The sequence below is a fragment of the Lotus japonicus genome, chromosome 3 (assembly GCF_012489685.1).
Source record: "Lotus japonicus ecotype B-129 chromosome 3, LjGifu_v1.2".
Taxonomy (NCBI): Eukaryota; Viridiplantae; Streptophyta; class Magnoliopsida; order Fabales; family Fabaceae; genus Lotus; species Lotus japonicus.
Genome location: NC_080043.1, coordinates 92,334,680 through 92,353,605, shown reverse-complemented (window position 1 = coordinate 92,353,605; position 18,926 = coordinate 92,334,680). Strand labels below are relative to the sequence as shown.

General features: G+C 36.2%; 3 protein-coding genes and 2 non-coding genes across 5 annotated transcripts; 3 read left to right on the top strand and 2 right to left on the bottom strand.

Annotated features, from left to right (window-relative positions):
- Nucleotides 1–1,494: 1,494 nt before the first annotated feature.
- TRNAS-UGA (transfer RNA serine (anticodon UGA)) lies at nt 1,495–1,576 on the top strand. The gene has a single exon. It is a non-coding gene; the product is annotated as a tRNA-Ser (tRNA).
- Nucleotides 1,577–2,354: 778 nt separating this feature from the next.
- Nucleotides 2,355–4,402, top strand: LOC130747446 (probable NAD(P)H dehydrogenase (quinone) FQR1-like 2). The gene is made up of 2 exons (XM_057600390.1): nt 2,355–3,124; nt 3,768–4,402. Exons 1-2 carry the CDS (start codon nt 2,604–2,606, stop codon nt 3,997–3,999), a joined length of 753 nt encoding a protein of 250 aa, XP_057456373.1. The 5' UTR covers nt 2,355–2,603; the 3' UTR covers nt 4,000–4,402.
- Nucleotides 4,403–5,771: 1,369 nt separating this feature from the next.
- On the top strand, nt 5,772–9,800 carry LOC130747445 (dolichyl-diphosphooligosaccharide--protein glycosyltransferase 48 kDa subunit). The gene is made up of 13 exons (XM_057600389.1): nt 5,772–6,117; nt 6,287–6,423; nt 6,618–6,743; nt 6,862–6,915; nt 7,015–7,128; nt 7,490–7,545; nt 7,652–7,693; nt 7,925–8,000; nt 8,125–8,196; nt 8,282–8,407; nt 8,495–8,599; nt 9,242–9,325; nt 9,562–9,800. The coding sequence occupies exons 1-13, from the start codon at nt 5,856–5,858 to the stop codon at nt 9,607–9,609; spliced, it is 1,302 nt and encodes a 433-aa protein (XP_057456372.1). The 5' UTR covers nt 5,772–5,855; the 3' UTR covers nt 9,610–9,800.
- Nucleotides 9,801–12,775: 2,975 nt separating this feature from the next.
- Nucleotides 12,776–12,908, bottom strand: LOC130709679 (small nucleolar RNA snoR83). Its single transcript, XR_009010156.1, has one exon. It is a non-coding gene; the product is annotated as a small nucleolar RNA snoR83 (small nucleolar RNA).
- A 2,100-nt stretch (nt 12,909–15,008) lies between these two features.
- Nucleotides 15,009–18,164, bottom strand: LOC130745025 (uncharacterized). Its single transcript, XM_057597176.1, has one exon. It carries the CDS (start codon nt 18,162–18,164, stop codon nt 15,009–15,011), a length of 3,156 nt encoding a protein of 1,051 aa, XP_057453159.1.
- Between the last annotated feature and the right edge of the window lie 762 nt (nt 18,165–18,926).

Genomic DNA, 18,926 nt, shown 5'->3' with positions numbered 1-18,926 from the left:
AAAAGATGAACACCCTCCTCAAAGGGATCAAAAATCATCAAGGCCCAAAGAAACAACCCCAACCAGAAATAAAGAACTAGCCCAAAGAAACCAGGAAATTTAAATTTTAAAAGAATGTTAAACATTAAAATTCCAAAAGTATTTTAATAAAATAATTAACTTAATTTATGAGAATCACACTCTCGAGTCTCAAAGGCAATAAGTGAAACTCACTTTACATTGAGTCACTACTGGTGTATTGGTGATTGAGTTTTTTATTCAGTTTTTCATTCTTGTATTGAGTTGTGACATTCTTTGTGCCCCTTATAGTATTATTTGGCTTACCAAAAGAATGATTCTATATTGAGAGAAGGAGAAAGAGTACTGAAAATAATCTCAGTGAGAGAATTGTGCTCATTAAAGTCTCACTCTCCAAAAAGAGCACTATATATAACTTATATAATAAAGTGTTAATTAATTATATAAATACTAAATGAATATATTATTGATAAATTCTTTTATAACATCTTGTATTTACTTCATAGTTCAAAGAGTAGGCTTTAATGACACATTCAACAGTTTATTAAACTAAATTTGATTTTTAATTTATTTGAGAGATTTAGTGAGATGGTACAAAACTGTTTAATTAGTTATATTTTGAGGTATGTTTTGATAATTTTTAGGAAAATTGTCGTTTTCATGTGGTTTTATCAAACTCAACAAACTGCTTAAATGAAATGAAAGAAAGAAATAAAAGAGAAACCTCTGTCATATGAAATTATTATGATGATTTTTTTTTATAGCAAAGTAAAATGGGATACATCATATTAAATGTCATAGAACTTAAATGTCTAATACTTAAAGGCAAAGAAAATGAGTAACATATTAAAATGAAGCATAATAATCCTTAAAATTTTCGTCTTCATCCTCATGGCTATGTTGAGGTGATGAAGATGGATGAGAACAAGATCCAACAAATCCTAAATGTTGCATTAAAAATGCTAATTGATTTTTTGTCTCACTCAACTTTGTTTTTATCTCTAATTTGTATCGCTCTTGTCTTTGTAATAGCTCATTTTTCCTTTGTAGTGACTCATTCAAGGCATGAATCTGATTTCTTAAATCTTCCTCTGATTTGGTAGAAAGTTACTTTGAAGGTGGAATCAATATCATCCGCGCGTGCTCTAAATCGATTCTTGATTCAATCTCATATATTCCGTGATCTCAAACGCTATCAGTTTCAGCAAGCAAGAGATCAAGGCTGATTATGGGCATGCAAGAGGTCAAGGCTTATTATGATGATTTTGTGTTAATAGAACTTGCATATAAATATACAAATGTGACCTCTAAATATGAGCTATAAATTATTTTTAAAACTCTATACCAAGCAACAAATACCCTCAGTTTGATTATCTTCAGTTGCATGTCATCTTCTCACTGCTCCAGATTGAAGTGATCTTTGTCTGATTTGTAATTTAATTTATATTCTTTTACTTAACTAATGATAACGTCCAAGTCGATATGTCCGAGTGGTTAAGGAGACAGACTTGAAATCTGTTGGGCTTCGCCCGCGCAGGTTCGAACCCTGCTGTCGACGTTCTTTTTGTCACAAAATTATCTTTGTAATAGTTAAAAATTTGAAGAATGATGTTTTCGTAATTTCGTTGACTTAAATTTCAAGGTTTTGCAATTATATTGCGTCTCGAATTATTCCCACTTTGAATCAGTCAAATATTTTTTTTAATTTTTTTGAAGTTTGAATCAGTCAAATACAACATACCAATAATTGCATTATAACGACATTTATAAAAACAAAATAATCTTTTCACATATACTTGAAGAAATAGTAGTTGGAATCTGTCAAAGAAAAGGAAATTTTGATCCATTTATATTATTTGTTAAAGTCGCCAACCAACTTCTAATCCGTCATCATTTTCAATCATTTGATTCTGTTTCAACTTATTCCCCCCTCTTAATAAAAAAATAAGGATTTATTTTTTATACATGTCATTTAATGAGTTTAACATAGTCATCTAATCAAATCTTGTCATTTTTTTTGGTATTTTCATGTTTTAGTGTATTTATCAGATGACAAAATAGTAAATCCTCATTGAATATTTATATAAAAAAAATTACATTTTTTTCAAAGGAGGGCTAAGATGTTATTTTATACATGTAATAAAAGAATGAAAAACTTTTTTTTAATCCAGCGGACCACACTACCTTAAAAAGATGCTATGCCACATGGTGCTTTCCTTCACTAATAAATAAATTATATGAATTTGTCTTTTTAGTTGAAGAGGTTAGCATGCCAGCGAATATATAGACATTTTCTAGTTCATCTTATCTTATTAGTTAAAACAGCTCATAAGTGAGTGAAGTCAAATCCAAGCTTCTCCACTCTACATTATTTGCCTTTCCTTTTGTTTTTGTTGTTGTATTTTGTGTAGGCCTATAGCAGAGTTAACATCAAAGCCTATAATTCATTGTTAATTTAGAACCAACATTTGATATCCATAACTTGAATCTCTCAATTTCATACTTTGTATCTTGTTTGACAAGAAAGATAAGAATTGTCTTATTTGAGCAAACTATCATCACAATTTCATAGCTAGTTGTATTCAATGGGGAAAGGAGGTGGTTGTGTACCAAGCAAGAAGAAGGCACCAATTTTAGACACAGAAAAGAATGATCCTGTCAGTGTTAGTGTTGAAGTTCCAATTCAAAATAATGATGCAGCAATTAGTATAAGCCAAGAGGCGAAAAAGCTGAAAGTTTTCATTGTGTTCTACTCAATGTATGGCCATGTGGAGTCACTAGCGAGATCCTTGAAGAAAGGGGTTGAATCCATTGAAGGAGTTGAAGGGGTTCTATACCGTGTGGTGGAAACACTGCCTAAGGAGGTCTTGGAACTCATGAAGGCACCTGAGAAGGATGATCAGGTGCCACTGATATCTGCAGAGGAGTTGGTGGAGGCTGATGGGGTGCTGTTTGGGTTTCCGACAAGATACGGCACCATGGCAGCACAGATGAAGGCGTTTTTCGATTCAACAGGGCAGCTGTGGAAGGAACAGAAGCTGGCGGGTGTTCCTGCTGGCTTCTTTGTTAGTACCGGCACTCAGGGCGGTGGCCAAGAAACCACGGCGTAAGTGCATGTTTAGAAATCATTCTAGAATTTAAACAAAACTCAGAATTAATTCTAGGAAAAAGCTTATGTGAGTAGCTTTTGGGTTTCAAATTTGATTAGGTCTTTCTTTTCTGCTATGATTACTTGACTGTTACATGCATCACATCTTATCTCATCTCATGTTTTTATTTTCTTCAATGCAAATTCAAAAGTTCTTCTAAGCTGCTTCCTGGTTCATAATTGATTTTGGGGAGAAGCTTCTCAAAGTAGCTTCTGAATTCAGAATTGATTCTGAAGAAAGACAAGATAATCCAAACATATTATAAGAAGGTCTTTCCTTTCTGCCATGATTCCTTGACTGTTAAATGCCTAACATCTTTCCAATTGTTTATGGATTTCCATAAATTGATTTTTCAGAAGATTGAAAAGGGGTTCTTGATAGCTTTTGCATAACTTGTTATATTGAGTTAGGAGCTGAGATTATGATTTTGCATGTGGGGCATGATCAGAAGACATTTTTGGACTTTAGAGTCTTCATTTGGTAATGAAGTAACATATTTTTATGTTGATTGTGATGTAATATGTGATAGTTAGTATTGTTATTGGGGGACAAACCTTTGAGGAGTAATAACTAATCAGACATATATAACTATTATTGTAGTTGGACAGCAATTACACAGTTAGCCCACCATGGAATGCTGTATGTTCCTATTGGTTATTCCTTTGGTGCTGGAATGTTTGAAATGGACTCCATTAGAGGTGGATCTCCATATGGTGCTGGAGTTTTTGCTGGTGATGGCTCAAGGCAACCAAGTGAAACAGAGCTGGCCCTTGCTGAGTATCAAGGAAGCTACATGGCTACAATAGTCAAGAAATTGGGCCAGAAAAGCTAGATTTTATATGATCAAATTCTTATTGTAAGAGTTGTTAAACTATAGCATGTTCTGACCAGCTTGTTTTTTTTCAAAATCAATTCAAGCATCCATAAGTGTGCTCCGGTAAACTTCTCCTCATAATTGATTTTGAATCAATTGTGGAAGGACTTTCAAACACGCACTAGTTTTCCATCTATATCCCAACAGCTCAAAGATTCATTGAATTCTATGATGATATTCCAATGTTGTGTATAGTATTGGTCCAAGATCTGCATATGCTTGTCTTTCTCTCTTGGGGCAAGAAAACATGTACACTATGTAAACTTCACACAATCATACTTTTGATTCTGCCAATTTTTGTATCAGCAAATACTTGTAAAGGGAATCTTTCATACCGGATCACTTTTCTTTTCATTTCCTACTTAAATACTCGGTGAAAGAGACATATTTCATCAGGAATAAAAGTCAAGATGACATTTCCAGAAAAATGATTGCAAGAGAGCATATAGATGAAATATATATAATTTTAGTGCTTGTTTGTTTGTGTTTAGGAATCTTGATTGGGGCAACTAAAATCGATTTGTACAACCGAGTAACATTTCCATAAATTTTTAACTTTCTCAAAATCAATTTTATAGAAAAGGATTGTGCTAGGATGAAATTACCCCAACCAGAGATCAAATTCGAATTCTAAAAAAAAAATCAACAAACTCGAAACATTTTTGCAAAACAAATTAGGAGAGCAATGCTCAATTTTCTGCATTTCTCATACATTCACTACAATTTATTTATCAAGCTTGATCATAAATATGCATGATAAGTGAAATAATCCCGGCAATATAGATCAAATTAAACTAATCAGTAATCACTACATAAACAATATCCTATTTTCTGGACTCTGGTGGTATAAAACACAAGGCATAAGATCCGACGATACCACTCTTGGTATACAAGGACTCAGTCTTGCAACTGCGACCTTAAGCCCTCAATCAATGACTCAAGTTTGGTATGACAACTATCTCTCATCCATTTCCTATGGCGAGAAATATGTACTATCGGTATTAGTTTGTGGGAAACAAGAAACTCCCTGACTACCACACCACCCTATCAAACAAGTATCATGCATCTCATAAAAAGTAGACAACAAGCCTTTATCTACTATGTAGTAAGATCAATCCAATAGCATGGCGAGATTGGAGTAGTCAACCACCTCGTGTATGATCCTATGGTAGGTATGAATGTTCGCCAATTTTTTCCCATGGTGATAACCCTTGAATTTGCCACGACCTTGCGAATCAATGTCATTCATGTAATGAATAATATTTTTTTACCAAACACAATAAAGACATGCTCCACGTACACTTGTAAAGTCGTCATTTATAGTCCTAACCATATCTATAACATAAAACAAAAACATAATACGAGCACATGAAAAATACATCCTCAAAAAGAAGAATGTAAGCTTGCTAGGAGGAGATTGAGAACCTTGCTTAGATGAAGAAGGTGCTAGCTAGTGGGAAACTCTCATCCGGAAATGAGAGTGGAGGGGAGGGGATGAGAACATGAAGGGGGTGGTGGGAATATGAGTGGAGTGGAGGGCATTTTGGACATAATGGATAGTTCAAATAGATGATTGGGTGGTGGGAAAAAGAAGCTCCCCCAAGCCTAATGCACAAAATTGGGCCAGTGCATCAGCCCAATCCACAAACACAGTGGGGGTGAAAATATAAAAATACTCATAATGAAGGACCAAAAATTCAATTTATGACAAATAGCGTGGAAGAAAGACGAAGACTTATACACTGAAAGAAAGAAAACACAGTGGAAGCAGAGAGAGAGAGAGAGAGAGTGTGTGTGGTTGTTGTACCCCAAAAATGGCGAAGCTCTTGTTTGTGCTCCTCGCTCTCATTCCTCTTCTATGCAGCTCCTTCTCCCCTGACTCACCATCAGATCGCCGCATCCTCGTTCTTCTCGACGATTTCGCCCTCAAATCCTCCCACTCAATCTTCCTCAACTCTCTCCAATCTCGCGGCTTCGATCTCGATTTCAAGCTCGCCGATGACCCCAAAATCGCGCTCCAGAGATACGGCCAGTACCTCTACGATGGCTTGATTTTGTTTTGCCCCACCATCGAACGTGAGTTTTCCAATTTTCACACTGCACCCCAATTTTCATGAGATCTTAATTTCGGTTTTGTTTTTGTTTTTTAGAAATGGGTCTTGTTGAAGTTTCGTTCTTAGCTTATACATGTTCTGAAGTTTCGATTTTTAATTTTAGATGCATAAGGGTGTTTTGTGATGTGCAGGTTTTGGAGGATCCATTGATGCAGCTGCAGTTTTGGATTTTGTTGATTCCGGTCATGATTTGATAGTTGCTGCTGATAGTAATGCATCTGATTTAATCCGTGAAATCGCCACCGAGTGTGGAGTGGACTTTGATGAGGTGCTTACAGTTGAATTGATTTTTGTACATTGTGTTCTTTTAATTTCTCGTTTAGCTAGTTTTCTTTCTAGTGAGTTTGACATTTCCCAGTTATGTGTTTATACTTTGGTGGGGTGGTGTAATGTGTTTAGCTGTTATTGTTTTTGTTTTATGTTGGGCACTGAAGACCTATCCTTTGCTTTTTTCTTTTTTAGGATCTTTCTGCTATGGTTGTAGATCATTCTGGATATGCAGTGTCTTCTACCGAAGGAGATCACACGTTGATTGCTAGTGATGATTTGATCAAGTCTGATGTGATATTGGGAAGCAAAAAAATTGAGGCAAGTTCATTGTTAATGTACTAGCTAACTGCATTAGGCTCAATTAACGCTTAAGGCATTAAAATTACTTTATGTTACTGGCAAATTCTTATACACAATTTCTCATTACATGCAACAGGCTCCAGTACTTTTCCAAGGGATTGGACATTCTTTAAATCCTTCTAATAGCCTGGTAATATTTGGTAATCTTAGTTCAGTTGTCATCATTGGCCTTATTGCATTTATAAGTCTACTTTAGTTTAGTTATACTTTTATATGTATTTCAATTTAGGTGTTGAAAGTTCTCTCAGCATCTCCTACAGCTTACTCTGCTAACCCCAAATCTAAGTTGACAAGTCCTCCATCACTAACTGGATCTTCTATCTCGTTAGTTTCAGTTGTACAGGTATGTCTATGTTTCATCATCCTGTTGTACTATTTCTATCCTCAATTTGCCCTTTTCTGCTTGACTTTTAATATGGATATGGCCTTGTTCTATTGCTTTTAAATATGTATGCAAATTATGCTTGCTAATTTTGTTTTTACTCCTTTAGACATTATCCATTTCCCTTTTGGAATAGTATATTTTTTAAATGCAAAAAAGTACACAAATATGTTGTCAAATATCTGGTGTTTCATCTCATTTTTTCATAATACGTGATTTACACACATTTATTTTTCATTACATGCTGTTATGATTTTTTAAAATATTAATTCTGAACCTAAGTAGTAACTCATCGCTTATTCTCTCCTTTTATGTTGCTTAGGCAAGAAATAATGCTCGGGTATTGATCTCTGGCTCATTGAGCTTGTTCAGCAACCGGTATGGAAGGCTTAGTTGTTAATCTAGGTTTTCTAATACTATGTATGCTCTGAAGCTCATTCGAACTTATACTAACTAACTTGGATTTATTTTATTTTGTTTGCAGATTTTTCAGGTCTGGTGTGCAAAAGGCTGGGAGTCCAACCAAGTGAGTGATTTGTTTATCCTGTTTAGTATCAGAACTTTGTTCACTGCTAGAGTGGTTGTCTTCTCTCTTAACACTGTCATAATTCAGTTTTTATCAACTATTTTGCGTAATAATTCCATTAAACCCAACTTAATTGCCAATGTGTCTCTTTCCCTTTAGAATCTAATTTTTAGGGAAACATACTTTCTGCTAAATGAAGTTTGGTATTTTCTTTTCTTTTGCGAGGAACAGACATGACAAGTCCGGTAATGAGCAGTTCTTGACTGAACTTAGCAAATGGGTTTTCCATGAAAGAGGTCATCTTAAGGTAAGGCAAATTCTTCCATCAATTCTATTGTCATTGTTCATATACTACTATTTGATATTTGACATCATCATTTACCATCACTATTATTAATTAATTTGCTTTTACTTCATCTTTTGACATTAAGGCGGTGAATGTGCAACACCATAAAGCCGGTGAAGCTGATGAACCATCCATCTATAGGATCAACGATGATCTGGTAATTTAAATATTATTTCGATGATGATGTGCTTTAATTGAAACATTATTTTCGGTTGGCGCTCACTTCTCAAATCTCGTTAAAGGAATACTCTGTTGAAATTTATGAGTGGTCTGGGACAACTTGGGAACCCTATGTAGCCAATGATGTTCAAGTGCAATTTTACATGATGAGCCCCTATGTCTTGAAGACTTTATCAACTGACGGGAAGGTTGGTTTGAATTTCCTTTCGAACGTCTTAATTTCTTCTCTAATAAGCTCTTTACTGAAATTTGTTGGATTACGTTTTCTCTTTCAGGGTCGTTATTTCACATCATTTAAGGTTCCAGATGTCTATGGGGTTTTCCAATTCAAAGTTGAGTATGAAAGACTTGGATACACAAGCTTATCATTATCAAAGCAGGTAATTGCTGATCCTCAAGTATTTCATTTCAGTGTGGAGTCATTCTGCCTAGAGTAATTGGAGAGACTCAGCCACTCTCCCTAAGCTCCAAACCCCAAATGATCCAAAAGATATCAATTCTAACCCTTAACTCTCTATTTATAGGCTACATACGTCACACTAACCCACCCACTAATTAACCCGCTTCACTAATTGAGCGTGTCTAACACATTCCACCTAAACACCCTTACAAAGTTCACGCACTTTTCTGTATCATTAAATTTACTTGTGTTTGGGCAGGAGCACATCTAAACTTTTCTTCACGTATCCATATGTAATGTAACAGCTTTACACACACTAACACTCAGCATCTTTATGGGTTTAGAATTTCCTGTTCCCAGTGACTATACTTTTAGCTGCTGGCCTTTATGATACATAGATATGCATTGTTCACTAGCTTTGTGCCTTTGTCTCTTAAACTGGTCATATTTCTGATTTAATTGCTGGATAAGAGTTTGTTACATGATCAAAGTTGAAAGCGAAACTTTGGGAACCTGTAGTTGTGGAACACTGAAACTTCTTTTTTATTTATTGGAATTATAGATTGCAATAAGCAAAATATTATAAGCGTTATTTATGAATATTGTTGAACTTTCCATGTAGATTCCTGTTCGCCCCTTCAGACACAATGAATATGAGAGATTTATACCAACAGCTTATCCATATTATGGAGCATCATTTTCCATGGTAAGGATCTCTCTCTCTCTCTCTCTCACACACACACACACACACATTGGGTAAGTTGAAATATAATCTTTGATTTTCGACTTTGATACTCTGGATAAACCTTTATGTGCATCCCAAAAAGGTGATTAATCTTTCCTAAAGGCAGGTCCAGTTCTCTATTTTCAGATTGTTTGAGAGCCACATTTAGAAAATTCTTCATGGCTTTTTGGTAATTTAACCTTTTGATTATGATGCAGATGGCAGGTTTCCTCATTTTCAGTGCTGTTCATCTATACAATAAATAGATGTAAACCTTTGCATGAAGTTACTGTAGTTTGTAGCACGGGGGTTGGACTTGTTTTGAGATAGAAAATTTTGATATCTAATGATAAAACGGATGTTTCTTATTTTTAATAGATACGCGTTACCTCTTTTTTCTCCCCCAGCAAGATGTCTTTACTCCTTACTGTTAAGTATCATACTAATTTGGTTTTAAGGTGAGCATCATTGCTATATTTGGATAGGTGCTTAGAATAACTAGAGTTACGCTTGAAGCCATAAATATGAATTGAATTTTGTCTAAATGTTTGGCAATTTTTTAGTAAATTTGACAAACCCGACATTTTATTAACTTAGCCTGTGTTTCAACTTTCAACTGCATCATATCAGCTGATTACAATGTGAATGGATTTTTATCATTACTCATGATAGAGCTTCGTTCACTATTTATCTTGAAGTATGTGTTAAACGTCTGAACTTATTTGAAGCGATATGCAAACAACTATGTACAGTCTAGAAAAACATAGCATGAAGTATATTGAGAGAAACATTTTCATGATTTAATATTATATTATGTGAGTAGTATTGCATATTTATATTAATAGCTGTACATAAATCTATTCAATGGTATTAATTATACTAAAGTATTTTTTATGTACATATTTTCAAAATTAAAATTGATTTTTATAAAATCAAGTTTAGTGTACTTCTACACTTTTGCAAACTATCCAAATACACATTTGGCATGTTAGCCTTATTTTTGCTAAGCACGATGTGCATTAGGGTTGCATTTTCTCATTGGCCCTCCTATCTGAAACAAGCATGCCAAGGACTTCTGATTTCGAGGGTTACTAGAATGTTTGGTTATATGTTGAGAAGATTTTGAGTCAAGTGAATGAAATTTAAGATGCAGATTAGTGAGTTGTGATGGGATTAATGTTTAAATTGATTCAACTTGTGAAGACTTGTCTTCAAAAACGAGAAATTTTAAATAGAATGATAGTGATAAAGGACTTCATTTACAAAAATACAAAAGCTGATGGACTAAATTTGCTCAGAAAAACTAGGGATCTAAAATCACGTCCAAACTAAATGGACCAAACATGTAATTAAATCAATGTTGGAATAACTAAATTTAGTAAACTTGAGATTGATTAAATTAAGAGAAGGATTTTGTACTAAAAATGGAGAATATAGTGGATTTTGATGAGGATAACGTCTAGCTCAAGTGGCTCAGGTCTACCACCTTCAGGCTTGGAACAGGGTCTCCAGTCCCCCCACCTTGGCATGTACTACAGGTTTCTCTAAAGTTTTGATTGAAAGTGATTTTGAGATTGCTATTCGCCTTTTGATCCACGACTCTTGGGACAGATACCATCTCAAGCAATAAATTTCTTTTCTTAGCCGACAAGTAGGATAAAGATCATCAAACCCATTTGTAACAAGATATAGGTGTTCGAAGGGGTGAGGTTGGGCTTGTGATAGGTGGAAGCTAGTGGAGTGTGATGCGGCTAGCTGGTTCTCTTTTGGTTGATATGGTAACCATTTCTTAAACCTCTTTGTAAGACGATGTGGCTATTGTGTCGTGGTGTAGACGTTACGAGTCGTCTGATTGTTTTTTAAGCGTGCTTGTAAATTGTAATTCATCAAATTGTAAAATCATCTAATGCCCAAAATATTGTTTTGTGCTTTTAACTCATCTTAAAGATGAACTTTTCATGAGAAATTTAATATTTAGAAGTGTATTGTTGTATTTTAATTTTTATACAAAGTTGGGACCCCTCTAGGTACATCGTGCTTAGCATCCCTATCCCCAATTTTTTATCATCTAGGCCCCCACCCACACAGGAAAAAATTCTGATGATCAAAACCTTAAACAAGCAATCGCCATGGGGATCAAATCAATCTCTTTAGCAAAAGTTGAAAATCTAGTGCACCAGATTTCTATGAAAGATCAAAAGCGTCTGAGAGTTAATTAAACCCGGGAAAAGGAGATTTGTGAAGGGTTGTTGTTGTTGGTGATTAAGAAGTTGATTCCTCCTTGCAATAACTAAAAGTTAAATAAATAAAACTGAGTTAACATCAGCCCTCGAAAGACTATGCCAAACTCGTTTTGATTTAATATCATTTGGTTGTTGATTTCAAAAAAAAAACTGAGTTAACATTGACTTGTTTTAACAATATCTTGTTCCAGATTCAAATCCCCTCACATCCTTTTTTGAAAAAGGGTGAACTTTACATTAAGGACTAAAATGTCCAACTTTTGAACCAAAAATCATCATCCGTTAAAGAATGACTGTTTCTCAACACTCTCCATATATGTTTTGCTTCCAAAAAAAAACTAGTCAGAAAATTCGACCTAAACATCTATAGTGTAGTATCTTTCCCCAACTTGGCCCTTATCATTAGGGTGCAATGCAAAGACTCATAATGTTTATTTTTCATTTGGGGACCAAATTTTTAATGGATAGATCTTTAATTTGATGACGTTATGTTTTTGAATTTAAATTTTTTGTTTTTGAAAATACAATAATAATACTAGTTGGGCTCATTAAACCGATGATAGCAGCAAGTTACAATTCTGCCAATATGAACTCATGGAGGAAAACAGATAAACGATTAGCAAAAGCCCAAAAATATTCAAAAATCTTAAATAAAACAAAATACAGTTTCACTCTTTGACCAAAAAAGAACAAAATACAGTGGAAAAGAAAAGAAAAATGCTTGAAATGACTTTATGGCCACACACATATAAACGCATATATTTGCATTTTATCATATACATTTAAACAACTAAATACATAGAAACATAGATAGAAATAAGCCAATGCCATTGATGTTGAAATTTACAGGAAGTGTAACATCTAACAAGCTAGTAGTGAAATTATTTGCTTTAATGTTCAACCCAATAATAAGGGAAAAAGAGAGTGACATGTTTGTATAAGTAGCACATATATGATAATTGATGGCAACATATGGTGAAGAATTAATCAATACAGAAATAATAGAACCTTTCAATCAATACAGCAACACTGTAACATAAAATCAAGAATTAGAAACATAGTAATATGGATGTTATTATGTTTCCAACTATTCCCAAGAACATGTTTTAGTTCCATTGCCCTGGATTCAATGACTAAAATTTGAAATTCAAAACAGAATGAGAAAAAATTGGATTAGAGAAAAGTGGAAAATTGTATGGTAAAGTTACTAGTAAATGCCTTTGATGTATAAAATGAGAAAAGGCATTTATCAGCGAAACTTCCAGAATTTGATTTCGGCCTCCCATGAATCAGCGTAAGCATTTGAGAAGCTCATCTGGGATTATGAAGGCCGATTCAACAAACAAAACTAAATAATTGCTTTGAAAAAACAATGAAAACAAAAAGGGGAAAATGTAAACTCCACGGCGGCTGCGAATGGGTGAGGGAGGAGGAGATGATAAACTAGCTAGGGTTTGGGCTGCGCTGCGACTTGTGGCCTCTGTGGGTCTATATATATATAGCAAACCCTGATTTAACTTTACAGTATTCTCACATTTTCTCCCCCAACTTATTCTATTGTCAATTTCCCCCCAACTCATTCTATTATAAATTTTTAACATGTTCCTTATATATGAGATATTTTTTAATTAGGTTTTTCTAGGTTCAAAAAATATATATAACAATTTTATTTTGGTTTAAAAAAAATTTAACATTTTTTTGAAAGATTAAACATAACATTAGTATTTGAAAATATAAGTTCTTTTTATCTTGCATTGAATCTAAAAATTATTTGGTTTGAGTCTTTAAAGGTATCCTAAAGATTGGATTATCTTTGCTAACAAAAACATTAAATAGTATGAGGTGAAGATTACACCAAAGTCACTTGACATTAACAATAACGTCTAGCATTGCTAGTAAATAACTGATTTTCTAAGGTATTTAGTCTAACGTTTAATCATTATGCGGCACTTATGAAGAATGATTTCTTAATATGAGATATACTAACTTTATAGTGGCATTCATATCATTCGTTCCTCTTATTGGTTCATAGTTTGCTCCATGACAAGGACAATAGTTAGGTAAAGGTTCTCAAAAACAATTTTAGGATGGTACAATGCTTGTTGCCTCTCATAAACCTTATGATTCTTATATTTTGGAGGGTATCATGAAGGCAGCACATGTTATTGGAGATGGTTTTGGTGTCTGCTTGGGAGAGGGAACTGAATCCTTTTTTATATGTGGGTTGGCAGGGGAGAGGATTATTCCATTTGGTATGTGGATATAGAACTGGCGGAGTAATCAAGATTTTTATGATCATATTGTGCCTGTCAATTATGTTCTTCACCAAATCACAATTGCAGGGCATTCAAATTAGTCTCTTGGGTTAAAATTGTTGACGGACGTAACGGAATGCTGACATGAATTTTTTTTGTCAAGGTCAAGGCTTATGTGGCATTTAACCCAAAATAATAATAAAATAAAATAGGTAAATAAATAAAAAACAACTTCAGTAAATAAAAAAACTCTAACCCTAAATTAGTCTTCAATCTTCATCATCTCACCCAAAACCCATAAATCCATAAGTATCTGAAGAACCAACAACAACCCATGTGAGATCCTCATTCCCCAAATCAAATCCAACCCATGAAGAACCCCCCACCACCGTATTCAACATCAACATCAGGTCTAAAACCCTCACGTGCCCCCCCCCCTCCCTTGCTTGCAGATCTGGATGAAGTTGTTGTTGGGGGAAATGGGTTCTGGGTTCAATTTTTCTAGGTTCTGGCCTTCTGGGTTCAATTTATATGGGTTATGAGTCAGAAATCGGAGGGGAACATGGGTTCTGGATTCAATTTTTATGGGTTCTGGGTTAAATTTTTTCTGGGTCTCTGTTTACATCATAGCCCTTCAACAAGTTAATTTTTTTTTATTTCAGGTTTAAAATGGGTGATTAAAGAGTCTTCTTTGTTTGGATTGAGCAAATTCCAAAGGCCTCTAGTTCATTTGACCAATTGGCTTACTTACATCCTTTATTCTTTTTTTTTTTGGTCAACGGTACGCAGATTTGATAAAAGAGGCCCAAAAGCCAAAGCCCACTAATGGGGGAGTACAAAGCCAAAGGCCAAAGCCCAAACCGGCTGAGACATGCAATCAGTAGAATGAAGAAGGATGCACTAGTGAACAGTCACGACTAATAAAACAAACTAGAGGGAGGGGACAAGCACTAGTGGGGATGGATGGCATTTACTCAGCTTTACAGGTACCCACATGTAGTGCATGTTCCAAGCAATAAAAAACCAACTAACATAATTGACAATAAAGGATTCCACCCAGGCATAGCTCCTCTTCCAACAACTAGAGAGAGGCCTTCATCTACCTTCCAAGACCAAACTTCTCCCACAATTAGCCACACAAAAGGATCCAGTCTCCTCCAAGCCTCCTCAGGGGGCAGCAAAACACCTTGGGGGAATTCCGCGAGCGTCTTGTGTAAGGGCTCTTGCGATCGGCAGAGGAGGCGAGAAGATCCAGTTGCTATTGAGTTCATTGTGGTAAGCCAGTTGAGCTACCAGATGGGCAGGGGTGTTGCATGCACGGTTAGTCCACCTAAATTCACAGTAATTGAAATGCTTTCTTAATTCATAGACATCATCCATAATGGCTCTGACTTCAGCTAGTTGCATGTTTCCCTTGCAAGTCTCTACAAGGGCTAAGCAGTCAGATTCGACCAAGATCCTGTTCCAACCAAGGTTTGCAGCCAGGATAACTCCCTCTCGAAGGGCAAGAGCTTCTGCAGAAGCAGGGGAAGAGGCAAAGCTTCTCATCGCAGCTCCCATGATCAGGATGCCCGTATGGTCTCTCGCTACAACACCCAAGCAGCAAGAGGGATTCGGATCCTTGATACTTGCATCAACATTAATTTTAATTATTCCTTGTGGAGGGTGTACCCAAGAGTGGTCCCTTTGCCTGTTATGTGTGTTTCCTGTTCTGGTATTCAGTTTTTCTGGTATGCTCGCCCTGTATGAACTTGAATCTGCAAGCATGAATTTTAATTGTTGAATGGTTGCTACAGGGTTTGGTTCTTCAGAACTGAAGACCGCCTTGTTACGACCCTTCCAAATGGCCCAGATGGTGTAGCACAGGGTGGACCACTCCTCCTCTTGTGTTGGCCCATCTCCTCTGAGTGCTTGGGACATTTGCAGTAGCCAGTGGTCAAAGGTACCAAGTCCCTCTCTATTGATAAATCTTGGGTAGGGGGCCCCAAACCAAACAGCTCTAGTCCAAGGACAGAGCAGTAGAGCATGCTCTATAGTCTCAGGCTCACTTAAGCAGATTGGGCAAGATCTGTCAACTGGGATCTTTCTTCTGTATAGGTTATCTTTAACAGCAAGAGCGTTGTTGCATGATTTCCATAGGAAGACTTTGATTTTCTGGGGAAGATTGCTCTTCCATATAAGTTTCCAAGTTGCCTCTGGAATAATGTAGGAAGATGTAGCTTGTGCCGTGTTGTTGATACATTCCAATCTAGCTATATGATAACCAGTTTTTATGCTGTAATCCCCTGACTTAGTATGAGGCCAGAGAAATTTATCACTACACCCTGTGAGACCAACAGGGGTCTGCATGATCTTGATAGCCAATTGAGGGGGGAACAACTGGGAAACCTTGGTCCTATCCCAGCCACCTCCATTAGGGATGATGAGATGGTTTACTTTCAAGTTAGGTTGAGGCCCAGTTCCCTTGATTATTTCACCATTCCACAGCCAGGCATCATCACAGATATTAATATCTTTACCATTCCCCACTGCCCATCTCCCTTTCCTTGCTAAAAAATCCCTTCCCTCTAGCAAGCTACTCCAGATCCAAGAGGAAGACCTTCCTTTGTGAGCTTCAAAGAAGTCACTAGAGGGGTAGTAAACTACCTTGAGTACAGAGACCCAGAGTGCATCAGGGTTAGATATCATGCGCCAGGCCTGTTTAGCAAGATAGGAGGTATTCTGAAATATGAAATCCCTGAAACCCATACCACCCTCACTTTTTCTCTTGGATAAGCAGTTCCAACTCTTCCAGTGTATACCTTTGTCCCTGCCATGATTCCTCCACCAGAACCTTGCAACTGCAGCATTCAGATAGGAACAAAAGGTCTTAGGGAACTTCACTACAGCCATAGCATAGGTAGGAATTGCTTGGATAACAGCTTTAATTAGTACTTCCTTTCCCGCTTGGTTCAAAAGGGATTCTTTCCACCCTTCCATCTTGCCCATAATCCGCTCCTTAACCCAATCTAGGCAGTTGGTTTTGTTTCTCCCCCATGTAGCTGGAAGCCCTAGGTATTTTCCCGGATTATCCCAGACTTCCATTTTAAGGATATTGGCATAACTCAGTTTCTGTTGCTGGTGTAAAAAGAGGCTGCAAATTATTCCAGATTTGCTAGTGTTGATTCGCTGTCCTGAGGCCAAGGAGAAAGTGTTTAAGATGTCAACAATTTGGTAGGCTTCTTGATCAGAGGCTTTGGCAAAAAGGAGGGAGTCATCTGCAAAAAATAAATGAGTTAGTTTAGGAGCCGTTGGGGCAAGTTGGAGGCCTTCAATTCTGCCATCTCTTTGTGCTTGGATAAGCATATGAGACAAAACATCAACTGCTAGGACAAAGAGATAGGGGGAGAGGGGGTCCCCCTGCCTTAGGCCTCTTTCAGGAATAAGTTTCTTGCCAAGGTGGCCATTAATTTTGTACTTGTACGTAACCCCTCTCACCACTCTCATGACTTGTGTCACCCACTTCTCATGGAAGCCATAGGCCAAGAGGGCTCTCTCTAAGAACACCCACTCCAATCTATCATACGCTTTGCTCAAGTCCAATTTTATTGCCAAGAAATCCTTCAATTCCTTCCCCCTTTTCTTGAGCCCATGGAAGACCTCTTGAGCAACTAGGATATTGTCTTGAATCATCATGCCTCCCACGAAAGCACTCTGATTTGGTGTAATCAGGTCATTCAAAGCACCTTTTAGGCGTATGACCATAATTCTAGTCACCATTTTAAGAAGAAAATTACAACAGCTAATGGGCCTGAATTGGACAACATTCTCCGGCCCAGGAACTTTTGGTACTAGTGCAACCACAGTTTCATTTATGTCAGTAGGCAGGTCACCCTCCCTAAAAAAATTTTGGATAGCTGCACACACATCATCCTTAATAGAGTTCCAATGGCTTTTGAAAAAGAGCCCATTAAAACCATCTGGCCCAGGGGCTTTCATACTCCCCAAACTGTTTAGGGCTTCAACAATCTCTTCATAGGAAACTTCCTCAATAAGCAACTCGTTTAGCTCATCTGTAACCTTTCTTGGAACGCTCCCCAAGCATCTGTCAATTTGTTGAGTACCCTCTGATTTGTAAATATTGCTATAGTGCTGGTGGAAAGCCTCAAGAATCTGAGACTTGCCCTCTCTCCATGTTCCATTATCATCCTTTAGACGCTCAAGTCGATTGCGGTCTCTTCGTTGGACTGTAGTAGCATGGAAGAATTTTGGGTTCTTATCACCAAATTGGATCCATTTAAGTCTTGATCTTTGGCCCCAGTATTGTTCCTCTTGCTTCCACATCTCTTTGATTTTTAACTTAAGGCTGGTGACAACTCCCCTTATTCTTAAGTTGTATCTATAGTTGTCTCCGTATAAACATCATCATCTCAGCCTTGTCGGTGATTAATTTAGTTTTTACGTTTAAAAAAAATAAAATAAAATTGCTCTTGATGTGTGCAAGGAAAAAATAATATGTTTGGATTGATTGATTAATTAACTTTTTTCTTCATCTCGGATCTGAATGTTTTAGCAAAAAAAAATCAATTTCTGGGTTGATTTGGTAGCTGAATGTCAAGATTGATGATGAGTCATTGCAAATCTTAAAAATGCAGTGAAGAAATCATCAGATAAAGTGAGAATGAGGTTTAAGTTTGAGGAAAATCTACATATGAGGAAAATCATCAGATGAGTCATTTCTAATTTTTTTTCTTCTAAAATTAGAAAATTTTCTGGGTTTTCAAGTTTAAACTTTAGGTTGAAAATGGAAAAGAAGATAATAGAGGTTGAAAATGATTAGGGATGAAGATGAAAAGTTATGATAGCTTTTTTTTACATTGGGGACTAGTTTGTCACATTTAGTGACTAATTTGACGTTCACATGTTTTTCCAACATTCAATTTCCACATCAGCAGTCTAGTTAAGCAACAAAAAAATTATAAAAATAAAATCGTTAACGTCCGTTTCTATTTTTAATGTCCGGGACTAATTTGAATGTCTTTTGACACATTCAGGGACCGTAAGATGCATTTTAGAAGTTTAGGGACCAATTTGAAGGCGATTGAC